The 22,170-nt window shown below is 40.3% G+C and overlaps 3 protein-coding genes across 3 annotated transcripts; 2 read left to right on the plus strand and 1 right to left on the minus strand.

The window, feature by feature from the left end:
* Positions 1 to 6,557: 6,557 nt before the first annotated feature.
* On the plus strand, positions 6,558 to 10,917 carry fgf8b (fibroblast growth factor 8b). The gene is made up of 5 exons (XM_033624793.2): positions 6,558 to 7,310; positions 7,403 to 7,439; positions 8,028 to 8,208; positions 9,703 to 9,809; positions 10,090 to 10,917. The coding sequence occupies exons 1-5, from the start codon at positions 7,252 to 7,254 to the stop codon at positions 10,384 to 10,386; spliced, it is 681 nt and encodes a 226-aa protein (XP_033480684.1). The 5' UTR covers positions 6,558 to 7,251; the 3' UTR covers positions 10,387 to 10,917.
* Positions 10,918 to 12,886: 1,969 nt separating this feature from the next.
* dpcd (deleted in primary ciliary dyskinesia homolog (mouse)) lies at positions 12,887 to 15,232 on the minus strand. The gene is made up of 6 exons (XM_033622909.2): positions 15,136 to 15,232; positions 14,360 to 14,440; positions 14,129 to 14,253; positions 13,826 to 13,959; positions 13,550 to 13,652; positions 12,887 to 13,131 (listed from the first exon to the last, which is right to left on the minus strand). The coding sequence occupies exons 1-6, from the start codon at positions 15,197 to 15,199 to the stop codon at positions 13,027 to 13,029; spliced, it is 612 nt and encodes a 203-aa protein (XP_033478800.1). The 5' UTR covers positions 15,200 to 15,232; the 3' UTR covers positions 12,887 to 13,026.
* Positions 15,233 to 15,459: 227 nt separating this feature from the next.
* poll (polymerase (DNA directed), lambda) lies at positions 15,460 to 21,585 on the plus strand. Its single transcript, XM_033622908.2, has 9 exons — positions 15,460 to 15,510; positions 16,201 to 16,344; positions 16,498 to 16,795; positions 17,062 to 17,179; positions 17,345 to 17,683; positions 18,178 to 18,351; positions 19,573 to 19,701; positions 20,359 to 20,527; positions 20,631 to 21,585. Exons 2-9 carry the CDS (start codon positions 16,230 to 16,232, stop codon positions 20,990 to 20,992), a joined length of 1,704 nt encoding a protein of 567 aa, XP_033478799.2. The 5' UTR covers positions 15,460 to 15,510; positions 16,201 to 16,229; the 3' UTR covers positions 20,993 to 21,585.
* Positions 21,586 to 22,170: the final 585 nt, after the last annotated feature.

A 22,170-nucleotide genomic window follows, 5' to 3' on the forward strand; every position in this document is an offset into this window, starting at 1 on the left:
ACAGTAATAAACCATCACATCTGTTGTTAATTATTTTGTCTGTTGTAATATGGACGTACACATTGCACAGAAGGAGGGAGATGGAAGGTGGAGCTTAACAGTGGCCTCTAACAGGTTTATCCGGCCATGTTAGTAATGGTAATAAACCACTAAGTCTAAATGTTAATAAGTCATTAATTACAGGTCAAGGGTTTCAAATTTTCTAATAGGCTTATAGCAAAACTAAATAAGTCATGTGTAGGTTTAAATGGTTATGTGTCTCTAAGGTTTTCTGCAATAAGCCAAGTCTGCAATTAAATGCTAATAAGCTGTTTACGAATACATGTTGGTCCAGATCCAGCGCCTTTTTCTAGAAGGTCAGAGGTCAAATGGTCCATTGGAGGAGTGTTAATGATGAGCTTAAGTGCAAAGAAGACAAAGCAAGTGCTAGTTGAGGACAAACACTAGTCACAATCTGGCAAAAGCTGTTCTTAATATACTACATTAGTTAATAATTGGCCAACATTAATATAGGTTAGTTACAACCTATAAATCCTCTATAAAGGCTAACCTCTTAAGAGTGGTTTCCATTTTCCTGTCACTTGTCATTTTCTGTTAATTTTTCATCTCATTTTAAAAATGTCATTTTAAAACCATTAGTACAATGTGTGCCGTTAATCCTCCCTGACATCCTACAAACGCACCAGGAACAAACTGTCAGCACACTCTCGAGCCAGTTGAAGGTAAGTGTGGTGAAGTGGTTACAGGCACATTATGTGGTTCACGTTGCTGCAACGACGCAGCAGTGCATAATTACAACAGGTGATTGAAGAGTTTTTCTTCTGAAAAGCCTCTGAGGTTTGGGCGGTGAGCGACACTGCTACCAGATGACACTGGGAATCACAACATCCCACATTTTCTTTCCACACTCCTGCATACACACACACTCTCATATTCTGTCCGTCTTCCTTACTGGCTCTGTTTTTTCTCTATGGTGTCTACCTTTCCATTGGCTCTGCCTTATGCAAGAGTGTGTATTTTTATGTCTCACATTAGCTAGGGGGAATAATACCTCTCACTGAATGGTAGTCTGCTCTGGGGCCTTTTCAGACATTCAGTCACTCTTCTTCTAAGAATAACCAATGTGCATCTTTGCCAAACAGTTCCTCTCTGTGATTTCTTTTTCACAGCGTCCTGTGATTGCTGTTTTTGTGCCTCATTCGCTGATACCGGGGCTTTGTATTAGTTAGCAAACTGTGATCCAAATGAGAAAAGCAGCATTGGGAGACCAGGAGAAAAGGCAAAAGAGTCGGGATCTGGGGCAAAACTTGGACCTGTGTCAACTCTTCTCAAACTCATTAAAAGGCCAGAAAAGCTGGTCACTAGAGAATCTTGGGAGTGAGGCAGCAGACAGTTTGGTATGTAAAAAACTAGAATAAAAAATGATAGCTTTTGATCATGTTTCAGAGAAACCTTTCATGTAAAGTCTGGAGAATTTTAGCCAAATATGTCTGACAGGTCACCTTAACCGAATGCCATTTACGTTTGCAGAGACAGAATTGTTTCTAAATTGTAAGTGGCTGCTGTAGACAGAAGTGGAGTCAAGGAGACAGATCGACTGTGCAGTACTGAACCAAATGTTCTCAGTCAAGTTTTTTAAGCAATGAAGATTGTGGGGCAGATCGGTTCATGATAATAACTTGCAAAGATGTTGTGTGTAATTAAAGGAATAGTTCAACATTTTAGGAAATACACTTATTTACTTTTTCTGCCTAGAATTAAATGAGAAATTGCTGGCACTCTCATGTCCATATGCTAAATATGAAGCTACAGCAAGTGGTCAGTTAGCTTAGCATCAAGACTGGGAGACAGCTAGCCTGCCTCTGTCGAAAGGTTAAAAAAATAAATAGATAAATAAAGAAAGCTGTGTCTACCACCATCTCTAAAGCTCACTAATGAGCACATTATAGCTAATTTCTTTGATCCATACAAAAACTACGTTATGGTTTTACTTGGAATTACAACTATTCCTCAACAACAAGTGTAGACTCAAGGCCCAGACATACCAAGCCAACATCAAAGAAATCTTGGCAAAGATGGCCGACTGTTGTGTCACCTCGTGTTGCCTGTGACTCAGCCATAAATGTGTACTTGAACACACTGCAAAGACTACAGCCAACGGCCAACTAGCATGTAAGTTAGAGGAAATAATTCTCCATACTAGCAGGCTGTGTGTATTAGAAACCGGAAGACTGACAGGATGGATTCAACAACGCTAGTTAGCCAGTTAGCACATTAACGAACAACCTGACGTTTGAATAACAGATTATATTTACTGTGCTTACGTGAAAAATTACAGTTAAAAACCTCTTATGCTAAAGAGCTCAGTGACAATGATCTAACCTAGTATAACAAGTTTGTTTTGATCTCGCGACCTCTTTAACTGTTTGTTTACTTTCCTCATTTCTGTTTCTCTTCTCATGCACTGAGCTGCACTGCTAATCAGAGTAATTTCTCTCACCATCAGGCTCCGCCATCTCCAACGCTGATTCAACTTGCTGAATCTGCCAAAAAAAAAGCCAACTAGTACCAAAGGTGCAGGACACACTGCAAAAACTAGGCTAAGAGACGCTCACTGATGGCCCAATATTGACTGACGACCAACTGTCTGCTTAGTGTGCCAGGGGTGGGATCAATCCTCTCATCTAACTCTCAGCAAGAACGCAAACAATCACATTCCCCAAACTTTTGAACAGTAGAATAAGTCAGGTATGAATCAGTAAAGGTGCCAATGCGAATTTTCTGTTTCAGTGGCACTTTTGAAATTAAAATTAATTTCCGCTGTCACAAACATGTCTCTCTCCAACAGAACATTTATCAAAGCTATTCACTCTAAGTGACTGCCACGCAAACAGAAATGAAACACTGATCTTAAAGAATCACAAATGAACAAGCCATGATTACAGGATCATCAGGCACAGACGCAGACCAGTTTTTGCACATTTTGTCTAAAAAAAGAACTAAGAAAGTCTAAAGTTGGCTTTGTTTTTTGTCATCATTCATGTGTAACAGCAATTACAATAATATACTGACTATTTTTTCAAGGTATTTGAATTCCTTCTCATATTTCCCCACTGGCTATTATTGTCTAGTATCACTGAAGATGTGGGAAATAGACAGCTTTCCCAACGATCAAGGCACAGAACTTCTTTCATTGTCTGCCTTTGGCTGACCCAAGACCATGACAAGAGTAGACAAGAAAGCAAGCTGGCAAATATCTTAGAGAGAATAAAAAAGCCATCTCAAGATGAAATATTGCCGAGCTTTCTGGCATATGAAACTCAGCTGCCTGTGTGAGGAGGGAATGTTGACAGATATGAACATGTCGGTGGATGGGATTGATTCATTTATCTGCATATTTTGATTAAACTCTGTCGCTTGAATTCACCCCAGAGAATAAAAAGCAAAGTTTCTGCACTAGAATAAATAATGTCTATGACGCTGAAGTTGAGTTTGAGTTATGTACAGTAGACTGTTACAAAGACCAGCCATCTCTCCAGGTTTCCTCTTCCTAATCAAATTCTCTGTAAATGACTCGTGACAGAACTAATCTGCGGGTTCAGACAGTCAAACGTGCACGTTTGATGAGTCATTGTGTGGTCTTCATAAAACTCAGTCTCTTTAATTATCATGCATGTGGATTTGAGATTTAGGATGTGCAATCATTGCTTCATAGGGGTCAAAATATGAAAGAACAAAGAGCTGAATTGTTCCAGGTGGCAAAATCACTTGTTACAGTGTCCCGCTGGAACTAATAAGGCAGGTCCATTTTCACCCTCTAAATCCCCTGCATTGGCTGAAATGACTGATTTACAGCTAAGACATTGACCAAACTCACACAATTATATATATATGTTATACTTCACTCTTAAACAGCTGGGCTGTGTGAAGGGTGCAAAACTTTCCCATACTGTTCATACAAAGAACATGGGCCTGCTTTTATGAACAATCACAGGTAAAAATCAATGTCCAGAAATCGGCGTTGGCTCATTAGGACAATAATCTAATCTGAGTCTTTAGATCAGTTAATCTGTACTGTAGATTAGCACCTCTATTCTGATCTATAGCGGTCATATAGATGGCAAAGTACAGTGTTTATGTTTAGTCACATTTTTTTCACAATTTGTGAATGAAACTCTAAATGTATTTCATCAGCACGCACAGGAAAAGTGATACTATGATTCCCATCCATATTTCTTCACTTATTAAAAGGAATAGTTCACCCACAAAATGGCTATTTGTTTATCAATTACTAATCCCATGTTTTAATTCACAAAGAACACTTTGTTTGTCTTGCATGCCTCCACGATGAATGAAGATTTAAAAAACTGAGAAAATTCTTGATGAATTGAAATCATAGGGGTCCATGTTTAACAACAGCAAAACTCCATTAAAAAACATCTGTTTACAAACTCTCACACTCTTGAGCAGAGTTCAAATGCATGTGCTTGCCCAGGTGCGCTAATCATACATTGAAGTATTTTAATTAGTGAGTTTAGGAAGTACGGCGCACACGGCTGGATAAATGAACCATTGGGTGCGTCCTGAATCCTTTTAACTCTTAGTACGTACTGCAGCTGCCCTTACAAAGTAGGCTATGAACTGTTGAAACTCAGGACATACTACTTCATCATAACATTGTGCCCTAAGCTTTGACCCCCTTGTTCATATATGCGTTACCTTGGAGATAAAACAAAAAGTTATTCACTGTCTCACCAGATAGAGACAGAGGTCAACACGGAGAGAGTTTTAACTTTTAAGTTTTTTATTTCTGCATACATTCTCACATTTTATATTCACAACAGTAAAATTAGACTACATATACATTTCTCTGTCATTGTTATTTTCATTTTTTTGTTGGCGTTAATCTTTATGATTATGTTGTTCACTTAAACAATTAATATTTCTGTTATTATTACTATCTGACTGGTCATCGGTCTGTCATCCGTCATTGCGACGTCTGTCAGCTGTCAGTGAGCTGCCATCTGTTTGCAGCTCAGTCAATGTGACGCATCTTCCACTGTGCAAAGGATTGTGGGTCAGAATAACCAGAAAAGCATGCTGGCTTGCATACTGCAAAATGCAGCCAGATGCATTACAACATCCTGGTATTTTTGGCACAGTGCATTTTACATACTATGTATTGAGATACAAAGTCTTTTTGGCATACTTAATAGTGTGGCTATTGAAACACAGTTGGATTTTACTGCAGCAGCTGTGTGAGAGTTTGTAAATGAATGTTATGAAATAGTTTTGCTGCTAAATATGAACCCCTATGGCTTCAATTTCATCACTCACTGTGGAGGCAAGAAAAGTTTTCTTCCCAAATTCGAGGTAACACAGGGTGAGTACTTGATATGTAAATGTTCATTTTGTGGGTGAGTATTCCTTTAAGACACATTTAAAATCTGGTGCAAATATCTTACATTTTTCTGTTACAATACCAAATAGAAAGACAATTATTTTTATCTCAGAGTCAGGGAGGAAATGCAACACTTTAACATCTTTGGGGTATGCATAATCTGGATTAAAGTTATACTACCTGTATTTCAAATGCAATACTTCACCTATCTCATTAGCTGTGAGAGTGTGTGGCTGTTATCCAAAAAATACACTTAATTTACTTAGAAAAGGCTACTTTAAAATCTTTATTCATAGCTATTTTCTCCCAGTGTTTGTTCATCTACACAGTTGATCAAGTTGAGAGTCTGTTCCTGACAGGCAAGAGTTCAAAGTGTCCCATGTTCCAGCCGCCCCCTTTCTTCCCTATCAGACAAGTCTGTAACAGTCATGTTCCCTTGCAGGAAACCCTGCCGCTTTGTTGTCACAAAGAATAATTACAATATAATTGCTTGATGTAGTGTACGAGGCCATGCTGAGAAAGTAGCAGACCCAGGGCCCGGGACACACTTTTGAAAATCAAACCAGGTTTGTGAGAAGTTATGGAAGAATGATTGTGAGCGAGAGAGCATTTGTATCCAAGGCGAAGGCTTTAGATGTTATGTGAAAACCATTCTGTGTCATGTGTTCACATGGAATACATATTACTTACATATGTAGGATGAAAAAGTACATCAAGGTCTGTCCTGGGGGACCACCAAACAACCTCTAACCTGCAGTCAGGGAATAAGTTAATGTAACTGTAGATTTTCTTAAGTACATGCCAGGGAATTTTTCCATGTGGACATTTATGCTTATAGAAAATCAAGTGCTGTGTGATTTTACATGGATGAAGATGCAGTAATATCACGACGTGTGCGTGAATAATGTGTGTGATTGTGGATAAATGCTTAGTTAAAAACATTTTAGAAGACTGAAATATTAGATTTTTAACCTGCATGTTAAACTCAAAAATAAGCCCCTTTGTTTATGAGAGACAATATATGTCTTTCTTTCATCTTGTTTAATTCTATACATTCAATTTACTGATGGATTCTGTATTTGTGGATCTGTGAGCAAATAGGTGCAGGCAAAGTGTTTTAATAAGTATTCAGTTTCAAATTGGCTCCAGCTCGAACGCTCCGCCTGCTCTCGCCGAGGATATTGACTTTCCCGCAAGTTAAAGTATTTAAATGTAGAGGGAGACAGATGCTGTATGTGGACTGGAGGCGACCGCAAGAAACACACGTGTGGGAGGAAGCTTGACGTTGGAGATTTTACTATCTATGCATCTTATAGAGGGACAGCTGTGGCATCATTGCCGTAACAACACAGCTGACCAATAAAGCCGTGTCGGTGCTCGTGGGATTCATTCAATATTTATTTAACCACTCATTTTCAGGAAAATCACAGCGCGCATCTATAACCGCTGATGCGTAAAGATCCGTGCGTAAAACTCAAAATAATCGCCACTGCTCTGCCATAGGATGTCAGAGAGGATTTATTTCGACTTGAAAGCTTCATTACTGAAAGAGTGATTGACACGGAGCGGATTTGATGGAGGCAGTTTGGTGACAGCGACACTTTCTCTCCGGACTTTCACGTTGGATTGGCACCGCAGCGCCTTTAAACCTTCTGGACTTTTTTTTAAATGTTTCAGCAGAGAGGAGAGCTGATCCTGTATCTGCATGGGACCCTGACAGTTTTGGATCTCTTAATTGTCACGGCTATCACCTTCTATGTGTCACAAGAGGGGGATAAAACCGATCTGAAATCCCCATCAGGAGGAACTTTATTTCCGAGAGCTTCCAGCAGCGAATCAGTGGAGTATTCATGAAGCAATATTTGAACTATTACAAGATGAGGCTGAGAACATCGAGGTTAGGTTATCTGTAAGTAAAGAGCGGTCAAGATAATATAGCTGACTGTGTGACTCAAATTCAAGCAACAGGTTTTAATTTTTTTTTTTTTGTTTTCCCTTCAGGTTACTTCAGTTCACGGCGCTTTGCTTTTACGCACAGGTAACTCACATTTTCACTTCAATAAAAAGCATTAATGTTGCGTAAATTCTATAATTAAGTAGGTAAAAGTTAACAGGTATGCAGGCGCCGTGCGTCTCTGCATGTGCAATAGGCTGCAATAACAATGAAAACATTTTATTATGAGTGCTATGGCAATTGGCAACAATTCAAACATCTTGAAAAGAGGTAAGCTCCAGCCTAAAAAGTAATTGTTAAAACACATGTGGATGGAGAGCGGCTGAAATGAGAGAAAAAAGAGAAGAAGTCAAGAAAGGGTGAAAGATCATCGGTGGTAAAAGCAACCTATCAGAGGGAAATGTCATCCCCGAGGGTCCACTTATAGTCTCTCCAAAAAAAAGAAAAAAAAAAGATGAACAAATAAATGAAAGAAGAAAAAAGCTGGATGTATTATTTAAATGTGATGAATGACATAATGAACTGTGGGCCTGGGCCTCGGCTGTTTGACTGGCAAGTCTTAGTCTGCACACTGTTGAGGCTTTCCTGAGTTGCAAAGAAAAGAAAAAAAACTGCGACATTAAAAAGTAATTCATTCATATTTCGTGACATGTGTTTCCTATTGTCCGACAGAACACTGTGCAGTCCCCTCCGAATTTCAAGCACCATGTCACCGAGCAGAGCCGGCTGTCGGACCGGATGAGCCGCAGGTTGACTCGGACCTACCAGCTGTACAGCCGCACCAGCGGGAAACACGTCCAAGTCCTCGGCAACAAGAGGGTGAACGCCAACGGAGACGACGGAGCCGTACACGGTAGGAAATTAAAAGAGTGTTGGGGAGGAGAAAAAACACACTTTAAATGACAAAAAAAACAAAACTTAATTGTGAATCAATTTAAGCAGCATGCGGGGCAGTTCCTACTCAATTTACGAGACAAATACTCAAAATATCGCGAGAATACACCTTCTCATAACCTTGTATACATTTAGCCTAGCAAAACTCACCTATAATGACGTATTTAAAAATACTACAATTAAAAATAGCCGAACAAATGTCCACATGTGCTAATATATTCAAGCAGAGAACTTTTTATCGTCTTTGAAATGATGAAGCAACTTTACTCGAAGCCCTGGTGTGTTATAGCCAGATTTATCAAACCTGCTGACAGCTAAAGGCCATCTTTTCTTACAATTCACTGCTTTTTTAAACCTCAGGAAGACAATAAAAGAAGGAAACATGCACATTACAAACACGGGAGTTGTTTAAATTCAACGGTGCGCGGGGCGGTGTTGAAAAGCCGTATAAATTCTGTCGTCTTTGGCAGCCTGTAGGAAAGTGTGTGAGCCAGGAGAAACAGGAGTAGCAATTGTAAACATCGTTAGTGGCATCAGTGTTGCCATCTTTTATGGCCTTATGGAGATGATTTATTTCTCTAGTGTGTTGCCAGCGTAGAAAGTCCTTGACACCTGTTATGATGAACTTGAGGGAGAGACTCTGTGCAGCAACCAGGGGGAAAAAGTGTCTTAAACTTAAATCCTGTCACCAAAAAGGTTTTGGTGTGTCTAGCCATCTTTCCACCACAGCCACCACCATCCATCCCCGTCTCTGTGCCTGCTGCTGCTGCCTGCTTTTTGGAGGCTTATTTTATGAGGAATTTTCATTGCTTTACAACTCAATGTATGACTCAATTTATAAGGAGCGGTGAAGTCAGCATCTTCACTTTATACCTTTTCCTCTCCTGTGTGCTCTTTTGTCTTTTAAATTTCTCGGCCTACACACACACACACACACACACACACACACACACACAGGGAGAGGGAGTCAGTCATGCACACATTGGCTACACATTCTAAGTGGGTGTCACTCTTGTAAGCGGCCCAAATCTGACCGCTGCTCTGTGCTTGTGGCTGTGTCCCTGACCACAGTATTCTCACTCTCCTTTATCCCCAGTCTGAACTGCATCACAGCACAGCATTTACAGACGTCCGACAACAATCGCGCCGTGCAAAATCACTATCATTTGGTGCTATTTTGGAAGGCCTGCATGCTTTGTTAAAGGCAGCTACTGGAGCATAAAAGGGTTAAGAGGGGATTTATATGTCATCTTCGTGATTCTGGCTCACTGCTCATGATCGAAAACCATTTAGTGACATTTAATGATGACATGATGTAACTCCACTTTATTACAGTCTCCATCATATGTAGAGAATACATTTGTCTCACGCACTGTAACTTCATAACCTGAGTCTGCAGCACTATGTCAGAACTGTGTCATCTCATTACTTGTGATGTGTTTTGTCTGTGCAGCTAAACTGGAGGTGGAGACGGACTCTTTTGGAAGTCGTGTCCGCATTAAAGGGGTGAAGACAGGATACTACATATGTATGAACAAGAGGGGGAAGCTGATCGGCAAGGTAATCTGGAATTCATAGCTTTGTGGCTGCGTATAACTGCGGCAACATCTTGAAGTTTGTTTCTTCCCTGGAAATGTTATTCCAGATTTGCAGCTTATGGCAACATATTGTCGAGACGCATTCGAAGCCAGAACAAATTTGATTTTGAGTTTGTCTGCGCAGCCCTCTCAAGGTTTCAAAGGGTATTTGATTGTTTGGAATGAAGACGATGTTTCTGCTTCCTGGAAATTGTCCAAGATACCTCAACTTCTCCCCACCCTCCTCTCTTTTTCTCTCCCAGCGGAAAGGACGAGGCAAAGACTGCATCTTCACTGAGATTGTTCTGGAAAACAACTACACGGCACTGCAGAACGCCAAGTACGAGGGCTGGTACATGGCTTTCACACGCAAGGGCCGTCCGAGGAAGGCCTCCAAGACCAAGCAGCACCAGAGGGAGGCCCACTTCATGAAGCGTCTACCCAGGGGGCACTTGCTGAGTGAGAGGAGACCGTTTGATGTCCTTCCTCTGCGTGTCCCCGCACACCCTTTGAGCAAGCGGACTAAACATTCCCATCACCAGCGCCCAGGGGGCCGCTGAGGACTAAAACCACTGAGGGAGAACTATGGATGAACCAGCGCAGAAGAACCACTACAAGGGGAAACAAGTGCTCTCAGAGAAATTAACTTTTACAGTCAAGTGCCCATACACTTTTTGCCTCATTTTGTGGACTTTGTGTAATTCTTTGTACTGGATTGTATGTAACCATTGACTATCTAATCTGCTAGTTATTTTCAATTCAGACAGACTGTAGGACAGATTTTTACTTATTAAATCGAGGGGCATTTAAAGTATGATGTTTTCATGAATGAAAACCTCTGGTTAGATGTTAGCCAGCTCTGCAACAAAGAATGTTTAAAAGAGAAATGAATACAATGAAGCTAGACACGGCAGCTATCTGTGGATTTCCTTGTGGTTACAGCATCTGAGTCTCAGTTGACATGCTATCCTGCCTTTAGGAGGCCATTCTGGAGAATTTTTAACCTGTTTTTTTCTACATATATGAATATATTTTTACTGTAAAAATGTAAATTGTGTCAAATGATGGAAATATTTATTGTAGAGTGTATATTAAAACCACTAAAGAATCTGTTCACAAGCTGCTCAGCTTTTCTCTTGTGTGGTTGTTTTGGGACGGAAAGCTAGCATACATTGTTGGTCGCCCCCAAAAACTGTTGTTTTTCTTTTCTTCTTCTTCTTCTTCTTCTTCAAGCTGGAGACCCAGATAACTGAGGGGCAATATCTGTGACAGGCTACTGAATTCAATGTGCTCAGCAAGTGAGACTTGGGCCTGAATGGCCCGAGCTATGCATTAAAAGCGATGAGGTCAGCCCACCATTTTGGCCCAAACAAAGGTTACCACCATGTAGTTGCATTTCTCACGATCGCACACCGTAACCCTCTGATCAAATGGGCCCTTTGTGAAACCTCATATAAAAGGGCATGTTATACAATAGTGGGTTCGAATAATAACACGAGGAGGGGTCAGTTATCAAAAAGAAGCCAGTCACACAGGGAGGGGTAAGGGGCTGGAGGAGAGGGGGGGGAGGTTTGTGGAGAGGGAGTTGCAGAGAAAGCGTCGGGGCCTGTGTGGCAAAATGTGGCATCGGCTGAAAGAGGGGGAATGGCTGGGAAGAGGCATTCGGGAATGAAAGGGAGGCAGAAAAGAAACCCTCTTCCCAGAAGCAGTTGAGCATGACCATCAGAGGCCAAACGACAGGGGAGGAAGAAGACCCTGAACAGAGGGACTCGGCTGCTCTCACAGTGCATGAGCTGGATGTCCAATTTGTTAGTCGGTGTTTGCTGCCCGCGGGAATTTGTTTTGACAGCAGCTCCAGCTCTGAAGATTGTAAAGCATTAAACTAAAAAACGAAAATTAAGACCTCAGAATGAATACTTTGGTATTCAACAGCGAATACCTCTTACAAGCTGAATTCAGTATTAACACACCGAACACTCAAACACTACCTGATCAAGTATGCATTTTTGTCAAGAGTTTTAAAAAAAAAAGTCTCGCACAAGAATTTGCAAAACAACAGGACAGACTGGGTTCAAAATGTTTTCTTGTATTCCTGTTCTTTCCATCTGGAAGAAGACAAAGCACAATGGCGAGAGAGACCTGTGGTTTTGTCTCTGCTTTTTGCACTTGCTCTCTGGGTTTGGACAAGTGGTAAAAAATGCAAGGAATCACACGGTTAAAACAAGCTATATTTAAATGGCATTGTCTCTTTTAAACAGCACTGTTATTTTTTTATCCACTGTCTAAGTATTTCTGACTGGACAGTGTGTTTTTTTAAAACGAAAAAGTAGACAAATACCCCATTCTGAAGCGAGGATCTGTGCGATTCTTTTCCTTCTCTACATGTCATATATACATAGAACTCAAGAATCAAGAAACACGAAATATCATTTTTATATTTGTCCCTGTTAAGACAATAATATCAAATCCATTTGGAGCAGTTGCGCCTATTTCTAACTTGTGTGTGTAGTTTTTAGCCATGGACCCCAGAGTCAGAGTGACCCTCTGTTGTAAAGGGAAACAGTAACACTAGCTCACTCGTTCACCAGAGTTTCAGTAATGGCTTTCAGGGTGGCCCACTACATGCAAGGAACATGAGGGTATTCAGTTAACACAAATGGGTTGTGCTCGTAACAGTGACCCCGGAACGAACAGGGATGAGGCATTGTGTGTTTTGAGTGTTTTACAAGGACATCAATGAAAGGAGGGTGGTAGGTTATGTGACCCCCATCAAAATTGCTCCAGAGTAGGTTTGGTAACAAGAAGCAAAAATAGACACTGTTGTGATACAAATCAACTTTTTTATGTAAATACTTCATTTCATAATTCCATTCATAATGTCACAGGTCAGCTACAATTTTAATAAATCTGTTTATGAGACATCAAAACACACATAGTATGTTTTGCAGAATATGTCTGTATCAAATATAGATGGCAGAGCAACTTTCAACACTAACAACTCTAACAATAAATGAACCATCTCATTAGTAAACACAATTAGAAGCCTTAAACCATTGACAAGGCACTTTGCAAAGGTCTTCTCAATGAAGGGATCCATGAAAGAAAAATAAACAAGGGCTCACATGTGACTGGAAAATAACGCAGCGAGGTTCTGCTTTGAATGCAACACAGAATCATCCTCCCGCTCCCACAGTTGGAATTCACTGAGTCTTGCAGTCGACGTCCCCTTCGCTGGTCCCCTTCAGTTTCTTCAGCTCCTTCAGTAGCTCCTGTTCAAGGGTTAAGATCTCCTTAGGTTTCTTGTACTGGACAAGGGAGAAGAAAAATAATTACTTCAACAGTCTCTCCATCTCCCTCCTGCAAATCCGTCACTGTGATCATGTTGGAAGAGCGTGCAAGATATAAAGCATAAAAAGCATAAAAAATATTGTTGTAATGTCATGAACTTAGGAGAGTGACAGGTGCAAAGAGAGAAAAATGGAGTTCAAATTCTGGACTTGTATCTAATCCTCATGATCTGCATAAAATACTTCAATAGACAAACTTAAATTATTATATTCTTAAGATACTTTTGCAACTATTCAGATTGCTGGTTTGGTTCCCTTCACGCAACATTTAAGGTGAGAACATGTTAAAAAGAATCAAGCTTTAATGCTTACATCTTTATATTTAAAACACTGGGTAACATAACATCAGTGATTTTAATTGTTGTGTTGGACTTACACTGACAATTAAAGTATTATTGGCGTGAGTGAAGCTGAGGGCGGAGTTGTCCAATGGCAGCTGACTGCGATCTAAATCAGCAACACTGAACTTCTTATAATACCTGGGAAGACACAGAGAGGATGTCATGGGTTTGTCACGCCACTGTATAGGCGAATGCATTGTGCACAGTGCCATCTATAGGGAGGACACAAGGATTACATGCAACAAGTGTACAAGTGTGGTAAGTGAATGAAAAGATGGAAGGGGAACCCCAGTGTTCTCATGCATATTTACTTTTTGTTGGAGGTTTTTATGATGATGCATCTCTCAGACGGCTCCACAGAAACGCTGAAGACGTCTTTGGGGTAGGGGAGGTTGCGGATTCGCCACTGGAAGCTGGACTTTGTGTCTTTACGCATGAATACAGGCTGTGGAAGCAGAGGCATTCAAATCCATTTTACAGACATGACATTTACTGGAGTTTTTCTTTAAAATGGATCAAAGTGAACTAAGACAAACAAAAATGCACATCAGATAATGAAGCAGTTAAATTCTAATTATAAAGTCACAGTCACAAAGAACATAAAAGAAACCCACATTGGAGCAGTTCTCCTTGATCACATCCGAATCCAAAGAAGTGACAGGGCCCGCAATTGGCTCCCCAACTTCTACCTGCCATTGGCCCTTTGCTCCAAGTGTGCTTTTATTACGCCACTTTCGTACTGAAAAGTATCACACATTTTGATAAGACACATAAACGTATGCCATTGAAATTCAAAATGCCAGAAGCTATATGCTGCTGTGTGACCCTCAAGACCTGTTGCTTACCGATGAGCTCATCTGTTTGTAAGTCATACTCCTCTGCCATTTCTTTTCCATCTGTAAAGAGGTAGTGGATCTTCCTCTTTCCTTAATATGGAATTTGGAAATATTTTTTATACAAACTAGACAAAAACAAACAAAAAACCTAACAAAAACAAAATACTATAATGTGTTTCTAACACAAATCAACTGGTGTCAGTGCTAACGTAACATTACATGTGATGGTGCTAGAATAGTGAGTATTATATTAAATATGTTGTTCATTTTGCAAACTACAATATTAATTAATTTTTGGCCAAATAAAAAAGCTATAATTTCTGTATTCTGAAACCACTAAGAATACTAAGAATAGATAAATGGTACTATTTCAGGGATCAGTGAAAAAGTCAGCAGAGATGCTAATAGAAAGGTAAACCAGACTCCTTGATAAGAGACATCTTACAATCTCTTAACTAGACTGTAAAGACACCCAGAGAGCAGTGAGTCACAATGTGCCTCTTTTTCTGAGACAGAAATTGCGCGAAACTGGCGACAGGCTGTTGAGAAATTATCTAAACGTCTTTTAATGTGCGAGGTTTACCGTCCATTTCTGTTAAATCAACATGTATAATGTGCTAAAGGACCAGTTGTACCACCTGCTTGCTGCCTAGTGATACTAATGTTAGCTGGGAAGCTAACAGTCTGAGTTAATTCAGGCAAAATGATACTAATAATGATCAACTATTCACGCTGTCTATCTATTATCTATTTGAATAACTTGCTCTTCTTTGTAACTTACTCACCATCGTGTATCAAAGCTGTTTTCTTGGACGATTTCAGGATATCACTCCAGCTTTGCACAGCCATGTTTCTAAAGCTGTTTCTGTTGAAGAGAGCCACTTCCGGACTCAAAGCGTAACCACAGCAACCGAGGTCACAAACGTATTAAATTAGGAAATTATTTTTAGAATTAACACGAATTTATAAATCTAGAAGTTATTAAAAGCAAACTCGATGTATTGTGTACAGTCAGTTTATAATAAGATACAATTTACATCTAAAAAGACAAAAAATAAATAAAATAATAAAATAATAACCCGGAAGTGAAACATTTAAACGGAATGTTGTCCGGTTTGGTTCTTCGTGTTTTGTGTACGTATGGTTCCATCTGAACAGGGGTAAGAGCCAAAATATTACACTTTTAAGAGTTTTATGCTTCAAATATTAAATTATATTCGGATATGTTGAAATAACCTAAAGCTTAATTTAAATATTGACTGAAAAAAGAAGTTAAAGCAGTCTAATTACCGACCGTTTCCTCGTTCTAACGTTATAATAAGCTAAAGCGAGTTAGCTATCACTAACTATATATCTTTTTTAAATGTATGTTATTTTTTGTATATAGTTATATCACATAAAGATTTCTCAGCCTGTTTTACGAAGCAGAATTAACTGCTGTGTCAGCTAATGTTATCTGGATATTATTTACACTGAGGACAAGCCCAAACAGCTCCCACTTCCTGCTAGTCTGTGTCCAAATTTGATACTATGAAGGCGTCAATCAAATTGCAGTGGTGACATGACACAAATTACATTTACTTTGGTACTGTAACCTTAAAACAAATTTGAGGTCCTTGCAGATTACTACTTTACTTTCAACAGAAATGGTCATGTTATCAGTTATATTGTTTTGTTAATGTAGATTTTTCTTAAGTAATTAAAATAACCTCTACCATGACCAGATTCAACATTTAAATAATAATAAATTACATACAGATTAATGTATTAGTTTTATAAGATTAGATAATATAAAGATATTCAGGAATATATTGACAGGGGGCATCATGATTCTGCTGTCTATGTCACAGGCCACTGGTGCCCCCCTACAAGAGAGAAGATGGAGCCTCGTCACGGGATTATGAAAGCTTTTCCCAAAGTTAAAAGAGCCAAAGTGTTTCAGGAAAAGGATGCACCCCCAGTGAAGAAGAAACCTGACGAATGTGAAGTCACAGGTGTGTGTGAGAGAAGAGTTAGGATGATTGGCCTAAAAAGAAATTCTAAACTTGCGTAAAAGACATAGACCACGAGGAAAAAAAACACAAAAGCAGAAGCCAGAAAAAGCAATATATTTGCTCATTGTAACGCGCTCTTCTCTTCTGTCACAGGAAACACTTTTAATGGTATCACAGTGTACATCCTGCCTGCTGGAATAGGAAATGCCAGATGCCAGATCTTTCAAAGACAAATTCAGCAGAATGGAGGACAGACAGAGAGTTCACTGTGTCCCATTGTCACTCATGTTGTTGTGGATGACAACATGGACAGCGACAGGGCTCTGCGTTTACTGAAAGTGGATTGTATGCCCTCTGGAGTCCATCTGGTGAAATGCATGTGGTTGAGTTTGTGCATCAGTGAGAAACAACTGCTGGATGTTGACAGCTACAGTCTTCTTTTACCCAAGAGGTAAGTGACCCAATAGTACTGTTTCAGAATGCTTATGTGTATCTGATGATGTTTCCAATTTATCACATACATAGACTTGTGCTCGTTAGTTCACTACAGAGAAGTAAGCCATAGTGAACAACATTTATCTACTTTTCACTTGTAGGTCACATTTACCCCTTAAAATTAAAGTATTTACAAAACTGTGTGGACATTGAGGCAGCAGATATTTGTAAGAAGATTCAGTCAGTCCTCTTACAAAGTTTTTTCATTTTTTCCACGTTTAGGGAATCTGAAACACAGCATGAAAACATTAAAGAGGAGTTGCCGAGTGTCAAGCCTGCTGTAGAAACTATTGTAGAGCCTCTGCCTGATCAAACCAAGCAAGACGAGACCATAGACACGGTAGGTTTCCAGGTCATGTTTACAGGTTTTACAGGTTCTGCAGACTTTCAGTCACTAATCACTTGGCACAATAGGAAAACAGAAGCTAGACCTTGAACACATGAAAACAACAAGTCTGTGTGCGTTGGATTGTTATTATAGTTTAACATTCCATTTCACTATCAGACATTCCAAGACACCAAAGAGGAAGTGCAAGGAGATGAAGATGGGGTCTCTCAGAATGACCTGGAAGCTCTCATCACTGGCCAGCACCCCAAAGAGCAGACTCCAGGCCCCAGCCTCGACCCCGGTTCAGACGCCACTGCTCAGAAGGTGGTCTCAGGGAAGTGGGTCTGTGCCCAGTCCTCTCAGTCCAAAAATAACAACTTCAACAAACACATCACAGACAAACTGGAAGTGCTGGCCAAGGCCTACACACACCAGGGGGACAAGTGGAGGGCGCTGGGCTACTCCAAAGCTGTCAACGCGCTGAAGAGTTACCACAAGCCTGTTACCTCATATCAGGTAGGCTAATGCAGATGCTTGCAGAAGACATACCATGCAGGATTTTCCAAAAAAAAATATAGACTCATATAGAAGTAATGCCTCTCAGTCATCACTTATGACCCACTGGAAGTGTGTGGCGGTGTATTATTTTGCAGAAACTCTGCCCTCTGCCTGGCTTTTCTTATTTTCTTTGCTCGGGACGTTTATGGGTGTGTACCCTAACAGCGCTCATGTGAGCTCAGGGCTTTATATAAAAGGTAAACTAATGCAAATGTAGTGAAGCGAAACACCAAACAGTCAGTCTGGAGTTGGCTTTTACTTTTACTTTCGCTGGTGATTGGGTTTACACTAACCAACAATCCTGCACAGTATGCCTTTAATATTATGTTGTTGGTAGTGTCAGTAATGTGTATGTTTGTTGGATATACTGTATCAAGTACTTTTTGTTGCATGACAGGCAAATATACAAATTATTTTGGGTATGAATAAGAACCTTTATTAATTTGTTGTAGGAGGCTTGTCTGATCCCGGGAATTGGAAAAAGCATGGCCGACAAAATTGATGAGATCATGGAGAGCGGTCACCTGCGGAAGCTAGATCACATCGGGGAGGCTGTGCCAGTGTTGGAGCTTTTTACTAACATCTGGGGAGCAGGAGCTAAAACTGCACAGCTGTGGTACCAACAGGTAAGACACAAAGACACACATTAAATTAGAATATTTCAGGTAACAGGTTTTATTTACCCGTAGGCTACTCATATCAAAGTACAATTAACAGCTTGGTGAAAAGATAACTGCGGGTAGTAACAGATAATAGAAATACAGTCCAGATTGGTCCAGATTGAAACTCTGGATAAAAGCTGTGCTGATAAATCCGCCGGGCTGATATAGTACTGATATCAGTTTATTGCGTAGATATTGGTGTTTAGGTGTACATTGTTTGATAAGTAACAAGGACTTGCAGAAAGGCAGGTTACTAAGAAATAGTGTCTTCCATACATAGTTTATCCGCCAGAGAGCATGGACAAGTTTATTTCCAAACTGTAAAAAGACCCTCTCATCTAACTCTTATATAACTCTTTAAAAACCAAATTTAAAGGGACAGTACACCCCCACGTCAAAAATACATACTTTTCCTCTTACCTCTAGTGCTATTTATCAATCTAGATTGTTTTGGTGTGAAGTGCCTTGTGTTGGAAATATTGGTCGTAAACTCAACAGCAATGTCTCTTTTCAGAAATCATGACCTGGTTACTCAAGATAATCCACAGACCTTGTTGTGAGCAGTTTCATGTAGGAACTATTTTCTCTCTACTGAACTACATCCTCCAATTGCACCACTGGGCAGAAGTATAGCGTGAATCTGCCTCTAGCTTACCTAGCACCACTGAGCTAGCTAATGTTATAGCTCAGCCGAGGAGGACGCCATTAATATTTACATCTCGAGCACGAACCTCTTGTCCATGAGTAGATGCACTCTTCCTTCTGCACAGTGATGCAGGTGTAGGTTAGTAGGAAGAAAATAGTTCCTACTTGAACTGCTCACAACAAGGTCTGCAGATTATTCTGAGTAAGCGGGTCATAATTTCTGGAAAGAGACATTGCTGTTGAGTTTTTCAAATGTACTTTTTTGGCGCTTTTAGCACCACAGGCTCAGTGCCATCTAGTTCCACTCTGTTAGTGAGAAGACAGACATCTCTACAGCTGATCTTCAACATAAAATATTTGTTATATTATGCATTGCATTCATCAGAATCTGTAAGGAGTAGAAGTAACACTGTGGGGTAATTTTTTTTTACTCCTAATTAGGTTGATAACTAAGGAAAGAAGGAAACAGAAGGCAACTGTCTAATATACAGCAGTCTGTATTCTTTGAAGAATTTCTTTAAAATGTTATTTGTCTTCCAGGGATTCCGCACACTGGAGGACATCCGCACAAAAGCCCACCTGACCAGCACTCAGAAAATAGGACTCAAGCACTACGACGACTTTCTGGATCGCATGCCCAGAGAAGAAGCAGCAGCCATAGAGAAAGTGGTAATGCGTCTTCATTTGCCATGTATGATTCTGTGATGATGACTGCATCTTTCACCACTTTAATATGTTAAGTCAAGAACAAAGAGGTGAGATATCTCTGAAAAAGATTCTCCCTCTAACCTTCAGTAATTTGGAAGCAGTAAGCTTGAGGTAGGAAAAAGTTTGTGTCAGCTTTCCTTGACTGGTTGATAATGGGAAAAGCAGACTGTGTTCTCACAAAGTGGAGCATCCCAAAGGGGAAAACTAACTCTTGAAACTCAAAAAAGTAGCTGCATCTTAAGTTAGCCAGATACCTGTTCACTCCAGAGCGTTGAGTACAACGCTAGTTGTTTTCATATTGTATTACTTGGATTTTCTTTTTCCTTCAAAGCTGCCAGATAGAAAGTGCACGTTAAATAGATGACTAAAGCATGTGTACTCCCTCAGGCTTGTCAAAATAATATGTGATGCTTTAGAAAGCCTACCTCCCAGTATTTGGCTGCAGACAGGTAAGAGCTTACTTGTTTGCCAGTGGCATGGGGAATACAAGAGAACATACAAAATAAACACTGTGCTTTTCTATTATTGAGAAGCCAAAGATAAAAAACAAAACCAAAAAAACCCCTCATCACTCTCAGATAGATGACAGCCTATATTTTGTCTCTCTTTTGGGTGTAGCTGAAGGACGCGACCCATGCAATAGACCCAGGCCTGGTGGCGATGGCATGTGGCTCCTACCGTCGGGGAAAGGCCACATGTGGAGATGTTGATGTACTTATATCTCACCCTGATGGCAAATCCCACAAGGGGGTTTTCAGCAAAGTGTTACAGATCCTCCATGACAGTGGTAAGCTCCTTCTTCCTTAGCTGTTAAGGATTTTCTCATGTCTTATTCGCAGGTTTGTTTTCTTGAAGTGAAACCTTAAACAACCCAACTGTTTATTTCTAAGGCTTTTTAACAGACGACCTGGTGAGCCACGAGGAGAATGGCGAGCAGAAGAAATACATGGGTGTGTGCCGTTTGCCGGGACCCGGCCACCGCCATCGCCGGCTGGACATCATTGTTGTGCCCCACAATGAGTTTGCATGTGCCATCATGTATTTCACCGGGTCAGCACACTTCAACCGTTCAATGAGAGCCCTGGCAAAGACAAAACACATGAGCTTATCGGAGCACTCGCTGAACAAAGATGTGGTGCGACAGGGTAGTGTCAAGGTGCATGGCGGCACTCCCTTACCTACACTGACAGAGAAAGATGTATTTAGTCTTATAGGCATACCGTACAGGGAGCCTTATGAAAGGGACTGGTGATGAGTTGCCAATCACTAAGCCAATCAGAATGCCTTAACTGGTTTTATAGAAGAATGATGATGATGATGAATGATGACAATGAACACTGCAATCATGCTCAACAAACAGTTTTAAGAATGTTTACTACTCAATAGATCATGACTTGAATGCTAATTTTATTTTACAGTTTAAAGGGTTGGGTTCACTCAAATAGCAATAGCAACATAGTTTTCCTGCTTAACCACACTTGTATCTGTCCTCGTAGACTGTTTAAGTGGAATGTGCTGAAGTTTTGAGATGTCCACCTCTAACACTCCTAACCAAGAACATTGTTACAAGATAAGTTGCTGTTAAGTGTTATATCGATTTGTGAAACGTCCATCAGATAAGGCTGGCAGCAAAAGTTTCAAAGGTGAATATTTCAAAACTTAAACAGGTAAATCCAAGACTATGTGCAGGGCTAGATGCCACTAGAGATAAGTGGAAACTATGTGATTTTGCAATTTGAGTAAACCGGCTGTTTTAAAGACATTTTAATATTGGAGATGCTTGATACTGTATTTATCTGAGAAATGAGTAATGATAATAAAATACACCAGAGAGTAATAATAATAGCAGATCTGTTCCTGTGTCTTGCTTCGGTGATCAGAACTGTGCAGTTGTTAATTGTTGCTGGACGGCTGCGACTCAGTAGTAGAGCGGATTGTCCACTAATCTGGAGATCAAGGGTTCGATCTCCGGCTCCTCCAGTCTGCATGTCAAAGTATTCTTGAGCAAGAAACTGAACCCTAAATTGCTCCATTGGCTGTGTGAGTGTGTTAAATACTGAGTAGAAGGTGGCAGCTTGTATGGTAGCCTCGCCAGCAGTGTGTGAATGTGTCTGTGGATGTGACTCATGGTGTAAAAAGTCCTTTGAGTGGTCAAGTACAAGTCCATTTAGGACTAAAGTTTGGAAGACAGTTCTAGTTGGAGTATAAACTGACTGCCATACTACAACTTTCACTGGGCTTTCTCCACTCACTTATCTGTTTTTACACTGACTACCAGCAGACTGTAATACAGGAGGATAAGAAAGTTGAAAGGTCACGAGGCAATAAATGTCTTCTGAACATGTGTTCCCATAAACACGAGAAGGGGAACCCAGGAAGATAACAAGCCCATGCACCAGAGACGCACCGATCAGTGATTGGTCAGTCCCA

This window comes from Epinephelus lanceolatus, chromosome 3 (genome assembly GCF_041903045.1).
Source record: "Epinephelus lanceolatus isolate andai-2023 chromosome 3, ASM4190304v1, whole genome shotgun sequence".
Taxonomy (NCBI): Eukaryota; Metazoa; Chordata; class Actinopteri; order Perciformes; family Serranidae; genus Epinephelus; species Epinephelus lanceolatus.